The sequence below is a fragment of the Telopea speciosissima genome, chromosome 7 (assembly GCF_018873765.1).
Source record: "Telopea speciosissima isolate NSW1024214 ecotype Mountain lineage chromosome 7, Tspe_v1, whole genome shotgun sequence".
NCBI classification, from domain to species: Eukaryota; Viridiplantae; Streptophyta; class Magnoliopsida; order Proteales; family Proteaceae; genus Telopea; species Telopea speciosissima.
Window position 1 is genome coordinate 48,170,133 of NC_057922.1, and position 8,601 is coordinate 48,178,733.

At 37.6% G+C, this 8,601-nt stretch overlaps 1 protein-coding gene across 1 annotated transcript; it reads left to right on the forward strand.

Moving 5' to 3' along the window:
• Nucleotides 1–2,461: 2,461 nt before the first annotated feature.
• Nucleotides 2,462–2,842, forward strand: LOC122668644 (secreted RxLR effector protein 161-like). Its single transcript, XM_043865183.1, has one exon. The coding sequence runs from the start codon at nucleotides 2,462–2,464 to the stop codon at nucleotides 2,840–2,842; it is 381 nt and encodes a 126-aa protein (XP_043721118.1).
• Nucleotides 2,843–8,601: the final 5,759 nt, after the last annotated feature.

Here is an 8,601-nt window from a genome sequence, read left to right on the forward strand (position 1 = left end):
GTCCCAATTAAATTCAACATATAACTTGTCTCCAAAACAGTGACAGAATAAAATCTCTAAAATCCCTACAATCCATACCTAAAATAATTTTTTCTCAAAAAATCCCTAAACTCATACCTTTTCGGTTGATAACCTTCAATTAGAGGGATGCTGATCCAATTCTTGAGACACAATGGGAGAAAAAAATGCAAAACTCGGCAGATCTTCATCCAATAGGGACGACCGAGAGCGAGACAGAGAAAGTGAGAGGGGGAGTGTAAGAGGGAGAGACAGAGAGAGACAGAGAGAAATAGAGAGAGGGAGAGACAATTGCAGAGACAAAGATAGAACGATGCAGAGACTGTGAGAGATAAAGAGGGAGAGAGCGAGAGAGCGAGAGAGAGAGAGACAGAGAAAGAGATAACGAGAGAGAGAGAGAGAGAGAGAGAGAGAGAGAGAGAGAGAGAGAGAGAGATGTCTGAGGCAATCTCACCTTCAAAAATTGCAAAGCGTTATAGGCCTCCTTTATCTCCACAGCTCCACGGGCAAGAGCCTTCTTCGCAAACTCAAAACCCCAGACTTTTCTTCTTGGTTCTCTTCAATAAATCATGGGTTTTCCTCGATTTGTCCAACATAAGTTGTTCTCGTTCTTCTGATCGTGTAAAGCGATCACAAAGAACGTTCTTTTGATGAAATTTTCCTTTGATTTGTTACGAAAGACCAATAAAATGAACCAACAAACCAAACATGATTTTGTGTTTTTTGTTCTCAAAGAATGGAAGAATTGCAAAGAACGTCGTCTCGACCATTACCAAATGCAGCCTTAATCTATCTATGGTGATCTATTGGATTAATGGATTATATCTTGTTTGAAATTTTAATTCTACATGTGGTATCAGAGACTCCATAGATTAGGTTTAGAACCCTAATCAAGTTTGCGAATAATGGATTAATGTTTCTAGATTGAATCTACAGATTAAGGAAGATTATAATCCTATTTTTATGTGTATTTCCCTATAATTGATTTACTTGTATATATTAATTATAAACAATTACAAGAAGCCTCATTTGCGGATCGATTTGCCTGAGTTGGTTGAATCCGATTAGCTTTGATTCTCTTTGGTATTGCTAGGCATGGGATCGACACGGATTAGCTCCATATGGCCGTAAGAATGGCTAATAGTTTTAGAGTTCTCTTCGATGACTCGCTCCAGGTTTCAGAGCTGATCATGCAGAACATTAAATTGCGCCATTATCACTAGAGCATCAACGAATGGAGGTTCTGTGTTTGGATTCTACAATGTTGAAGGGTTTGGGCATTGTTCTCTTAACTCCATACCCGTACTTCGTTGGCCTTTAGATCATCGAGATCCGTGATTCTTCTCTTGAATGATTCGTTCTTTTTCGTGAGGTTCCTCCCAAAGTTCTCTAGACTGACCAAGAACCATCAGAGTGGAGTTAAATGAAAGTAAACATCGACGGCTACCGTCCACCATCGTCCATCTTCATCCAAGACCACCAAAGAACGGCCACCATCCAAGACTTTCCCCTAACCATGGCAAGATTGTCAAGACTGCCTTAACTCCTTCGTGGAAAAATGAAGATGAAAATTCCTATAAAAAGAAATTAATCTTTCTGTATTTTGCATCCCAGTTGTAGTAGTTACATAGCTATCGAGAGTTTGTATCCTACCTTCTAACCTTTCAATAAAGATCCTTGAAGTTTCTCCTCCGTGACTCTACAAATTTGGTATCAGAGTAAGGTTATTAGCTTTGTTCTTCCACCGTTCACTATCGAGCTCTCAGAGGCAATAAACTTCAAGCTCAAAAGTTCTTGAGCTTTGTTTTGAATTTTTTCCACCACCAAGTTAGAATCGTTGACATTGTATGTGAACTGCAACAGTGCCATCTTTAGCATTTTGCATTTCTGCAGACTCGAGTTCTTCCACAGCTTCTTCCATCTTTACCGTCTTTCATACACCCTAGCTCTCACAGATTTTCTCCTCCAATTCTATTTCCTTTGCTACCTCTTAAACTAAAGAAGAAAGGATGAGATAGGAGGTGGTTAGTATATTAAAGTGTTAGGTGAGTGTACTAGGTGTCTTTACTCATCATCTGTTTAAAAGTGTGATTGTGACATTTGTTGGTGAGGGAGTTAATAGAGAGTGAAAAGAAAATGAGAGTGACGTTGTATATGGTGTGTTTTTCAAAGTGGATATTCAGTTACATCTGTAGATTCAAGCTTGTTCATAAGAGCTCAAGACGGTAAGATATCAATCGTACTCGTTTATGTAGATGACCTGATTATCACAGGAGATGATGAAAATGAAAACCGTCAAATCAGGAAGAATCTATCTGTACGATTTCAGATGAAGGAGCTCAGGGAGCTCAGGCATTTTCTTGGACTTGAGATAGATCAAGTCAAAGAAGGGTTGCTCTAGTGTCAACAAAAATACACAAGAAATCTCTTACAAAAGTATGGCATGGATGATTGCAAGCCCATCTCTACACCAGTAGAAGTCAACAATAAACTAAGTGTTGAAGGGGAAGATGACTTGGAAGACTTGACCATGTACAGGCAACTAGTAGGTAGTCTGATTTACCTAACAATGACTCGACCTGATATGAGTTATGCAGTTGGCCTGGTAATTCATTTCATGCAAAAGCCAAAAAAGCCTCATCTGGAAGCAGCTCGTCGTATTTTACGATATGTAAAGGGAATTGCTAATTTTGGTCTCTTATACAGAAAAGGAGAAGCGTGCGAGCTATTTGGTTATTGTGATGCTGATTATGCAGGTGACTCAAGCACGAGAAGGTCAACAACTGGATATACATTCAGTCTTGAATCAGGACTAGTCTCTTAGTGTAGCAAGCGACAGTCTATAGTATCTTTATCAACTACAGAGGCAGAGTACAGATCAGCAACAATTGCGGCACAAGAAAGTACATGGTTGATGCAATTAATGAATGATCTACATTAACCAGTGAATTATTTGGTATCACTATAATTGTGATAACTTATCTACCATACAATTGGCAGAAAATCTTGTTTTTCATGCAAGGACCAAACATGTGGAAGTGCACCATCACTTCATTCAAGAAAAAGTCTTGCAAGGAGAAATTATACTTTAGCCAATCAAAACAGATGAACAAGTTGCTGACATGTTCACAAAAGGACTTAGTTTTACCAAGCTTGTCAAGTACAGAGATGAACTAGGCATGACAAGCAGGCTTGGAAAGAGAGTCGATGTTGAGGGGGAGAATTGAAAGTAAACGTCGACGGCTACCATCCATCACCTTCCAAGACCACCAAAGAACGGCCACCGTCCAAGACTTTCCCCTAACTATGGCAAGATTGTGAAGACTGCCTTAACTCCTTCGCGGAAAAATGAAGATGAAAATTCTTATAAAAGAGAGCCAATCTTTTTGTATTTTGCATCCTAGTTATAGTAGTTACATAGCTATAGAGAGTTTGTATCCTACCTGTTAACCTTTCAATAAAGATTCTCCTTCGTGACTCTACATCAAATGCATGTTCTGGCTTGAGTTTCTCTTATTCTTGGTTATGGTAAATCTCATTTTTCAATCGTTCTTTCAAGTTTCCCACATACAACACCAATCTGTTGCAGAGGAAAACCGTGTCATCACACTATGAGGTCACTTGCAAGCAAGAAAATGATGATAGAGCACAAGAGAGATCTAGACTTGGGTCTAGTGGGGACTCACGGATGCTTAAGTCAGTATTTCTCACAACAACAGTAATTTGTATCAGGAACTAAAATAGCAAGAAGTAGGAGAAAGTATTAAAGTATTTCGAACATGTACCTTGTGTCCCTTTTTTACTATTTTTAGGACGAGGAATAATGTAACCCTAATCATAAGGAGTGGCGAAAGGTCATCTTTGTCCTTGTGAGTGAAGTACTTTCTGAAGATTCCCCAGTATGTTATCCATGGGAGAGCTTAGAGCTCAAATCCCAAGAGAACATGGTGTTATAACTGAATCCTATTGATGTCAAATTCTCTATCACGTGTCGATGATCTGTTAGGTCACCACATGATAGTCATATGATGGTGTTGATTTTATGTATATCACTATAGTATACAACTGGGTGTCTTTGACCTAGCAAATTTTTCTAGGCTTGGGGCATGGCCCTTCCACTTAAGGGAGGGCTGAATTTACAGTTTTAAACCCTTTTAGTTAAGTCAATCAATTTAAAAATAAAATAATTCAGAAAAATTTATGGAATGAGCATGGGCATCTAAAATAAATACTTTTTAATAGTGATGGGACTGAGCATTAATTATCTAATGGCTAAATTAAGCACTTTAAATGAAAAGCCCTCGATCGTATCGATTTGAACAGTCCTATCTTTATCTTCCTTCTATCATTTTTCTTCTTTTGAGGTCTCTCTGGATTCTAGAGCAATCAAAACAAAATGAAAGAAACCTGCATTCCCGAATATCTTTAGTAGACCAAATTATAGTCCAAACGATTCTACCAGATTGTGCCACAAGGTTTCGATCGCCAGCTTGTACGTCTTTCCTCTCTATTTGTGTGTATGTGTGTTTTATTTATTGATGATTTCCATGTTCTATGATACTTGCAGAGCATCCCAAGTATGTTCGTTTAGAATGTAAAGGAGTTTTGTGAAACCGTAAGTCTTAAAGGTGATGGGCAGAAGATTTGGAAGTTGGAACCATAAGTCTTAAAGATACTGGCCAAAAGACTTGGTGGTTATAACTGAATTCTGTTGCTGTCAAGTTTCCTGCTAATCTGCCATGTATCGGTGATCTGCTGGTACCACGTGGTATTCATGTGATGGTGGTTGATTTTATGTATATCACTATGGTATACTGTTGGGTGTCTTTGACCCAATAGATTCTTCAAGGTTTGGGGCATGGCCCTTCCACTTAACGGAGTGATGAATTTAAAATTTTAAACCCATTTGGTTTAGTCAGTCAATTCAAAAATAAAATAATTCAAGAAAAATCATGGACTGAGCATGGGCGTCTAAAGAAATGTTTTTATTGGTGATGGGATTGAGCATTCTCTAATGGCTAAATGATGCACTTTAAATGTAGAAGCCCCTCGATTGTATCGATTTAAACAGTCTTATCTTCATCTTTCTGCTATCCATTTTTCTTCTAAGTTCTCATTTGACTCTAGAGTAATCCAAACAAAAAGGAAGAAACCTACATTCACAAATATGTTTAGTAAACCAAATTTCAGTCCAAGTGGTTCTACCAGTACCAGATTCTAACCCAGGGTTTGATCGCCAACTTGTACATCTTTCCTCTCTCTATTTGCATACATATGTGTTTTATTTATTGATGATTTCTATATTCTATTATACTTGCATAGCATCCCAAGTATGTTTGTTCAGAATGTAAAGGAGCTTCGTGGAATCGTAAGTCTTAAAGGTGATGGGCAAAAGACTTGGAAGGTGGAGTGAAACGAAAACCCAAGATGGCTTGATTTTTCAAAATGGATGGTCACAGTTCGTAAGAAACAATTGCTTGGAAGCAGGGAATCTGTTCATGTTCAAATAAAATGGGCATTTACATTTCGATGTCTCCATTTTTTCACCATGAAAGCTTCTGTAAGAAAGCATGTTCCTTTTGTTAAGGATCATGGCTGCCGTGTTACCAGAAGATCAAGCAACGAATGCGAGGAAGTTGCACCTCTCAAACAGGAAGTGATTGTGTTACAACTGATAGGCCCAGGGACACCACAATAGAATGGTGTCTCAGAGAGACATAATCAAACACTATTAGACATGATTCGTTCTATGCTTAGCTATTGTGAGTTACCTTTATTCTTTTGGAGATTCCCCCTAGAAACTGCCATGAACATAATGAACAGGGTCCCCAATAAATCTGTGGTATGGGCGAAAGCCTAGCCTACGACATTTTAGGGGTTGGGGTTGTATTGTACATGTTCGTAAACAAAGACAAACGAGTTGGAATCCCAAACACTTTAAGATTTTTTTCTTATGATACTTAGAGGTACTACATGGTTCTATTTCTATGATCCTGTAGAGCTAAAGTATCATTAGTAAACATGTGACATTTATGGAAGAGGAGTTTATCAATAGATGATCTGATCACTGATCATAGAAGAAGTTTCTAATGTTCAAGCATCATCTGCACCTCCAATTTAACCTCCAACCATACCTTTAATTGAAACTCTTGTCTTAGCAAAACATTGTTATCAAGACCCTTGATGCAATGAGACAACTTTTAGACCTCTTACACGTTTGAGTCTTCTTATAGAGGATGAAGAAAAAGTGGAAATGTTCCACATGGTACATGATTCTTAGGAATTAGATCCAAATTGTACTTTAAGGCTGTAAAAGATTTGGACACCAATAAATAGGTGGAATCATGCATTTTGAAATGGACTCTATGTATTCCAACCACGTCTAGACTCTAGTAAATCCACCCCATAACGTAAAGTCCATTGGATGCAAGTGGCTCTATAAGAAGAAAATAGGTGTGGATGGGAAAATAAAGAGATTTAGAGCAAGACTGGTTGTGAAAGGTTACTCAAAAGGAATAGGTGGACTATGATGAGACATTTTCACCACTGGCAATGATTAAATCCATTCGTACTTTATTAGCAATTGTTGCGTACAATGACTATGATATCAGGTATATGGACGTACAAACTGTCTTTTTGAATGGTATATCTTGATGAAGATATCTATATACAGTAGTTAGAGGGTTTCTCTTCTCTGGGAGAAGAAACAAAGATGTATAAGCTATTGAGATCAATCTATGGTCTCAAGCAAGCTTCCAAGAGCTAGAACATCTTTTTTGACCTGATCGTACGTTAAAATGCTTAGGTTGGAACATATCATTGATGAACCGTGCATTTACAAATAAATTAGTGGGAGCATGACTTGCTTTCTAGTCTTTTATATGGACGATATATTACTCATTGGGAATAATGTGGGTATGCTATCATCTGTAAAGGTATGACTGTTTACAAACTTCTCGATGGAAGATCTTGGTAAATTTAGTTGCATCCTAGGTATAAAACTTGTGAGAGATTGCAAGAGTAGGATAATGTTACACTTATGACAATCCACCTATATAGATAAATATTTTGCTAGGTTCAACATACGAGATTCCAAGAAAGGAAATGTTCCTTTTAGGCACGGAATAACTTTTTCTACATCACAATGCTCTCAGTTTTCTAAGAATATTGAGGCTATGAATTAGTCTTCCAAGGATATTGAAGTTATGAAGAGAGTTCTCTGTGCTTTGACAGTGAGAAGTGTCATGTACGCCATGTTGTGTATCAGGCCAGATATTTGTTATGCAGTAATGATTGTGAGCCAGTATCATCTAACCCTGGACAAGAATATTGGATTGTTGTAAAAAATATCCTTGAATATGAGAGGAGAACCAAGGTCTATTTCCTAACCTATGGCTTTGATTAGTTGCCAGTCGTGGGTTTCACCGGCTCAGATTTTCAAACTGACAAAAATGATAGAAAAACCACGCCTAGGATGGTGTTTACTTTAGGTAATGGGATCGTTATATGGAAGAGTGACAAGCAGAAGTCAACAGCTAACTCCATGACTAAGGCTGAATATCTAGCAACTGGAGAAGTGGCCAAAGAATGTGTTTGGGTGAAATAATCCTTGATTGAATTGGGAGTTGTATTTGAGCTCGTCAATCACCCCATTCTATTATATTATGATAACAAGAGAACCATCACACAAGCAAAGGAACCCAGAGCTCATTGAAAGAACAAACACGTGGAGAGGAAGTACCATCTCATTCGAGAGATTATCCTGTGAGATGATGTAGTCATTGCTAAAGTTGACTCTAAAGATAATTTATCTGATCCCTTGACAAAGGGTTTTGTCACAAAATCTATGAGCAAAACATGAGAATAAAACATATGTGGAAATTGCCATTGATATTGTTGGAAGCGTACCATCAAATCTTACAATTAAGTTGTTTTATTTATTTTGTTAATGCATAATATTAATGGGCCATAATTGTGATGTTCACGACTAGGGACAAAATTGTGCATTTCATTCATACGGTCGTCAAACTACCTGTCTAGTGGAATGATGATTCCAAGATACAAGTGTGATGCACATATGTTTGTACATTGGATTGGATCACATAAGAATCTTAAGTGGTGTATGGTCAGATGTCAGAATCTTATTTTATTTATTTTGTTATGCATAATATTAACGTGCCATAATTTTGAATGTTCACGACTAAGGACAAAACTGTGCATTTCAATCATACGGTCGCCAAACTATGTGTCTAATGGAATGATGATTCCAAGATACAAGTGTGATGCACATACGTTTGTACATTGGATTGGATCACATAAGAATCTTAAGTGGTGTACCGTCAGATGTCAAAATCTTATTTTATTTATTTTGTTATGCATAATATTAACGGGCCATAATTTTGAATGTTCACGACTAGGGACAAAATTGTGCATTTCAATCATATGGTCGTCAGACTATGTGTCCAGTGGAATGATGATTCCAAGATACAAGTGTGATGCACATACGGTAGTACATTGGATTGGATCACATAAGAATCTTTAGTGGTGTATTGTCAGATGTTTAAGTAATGAGATTCTCATAAA

Excerpts from the sequence above, each read along its gene's own strand:
- LOC122668644 (XM_043865183.1), top strand. The coding sequence starts at position 2,462 with ATGGATGATTGCAAGCCCATCTCTACACCAGTAGAAGTCAACAATAAA.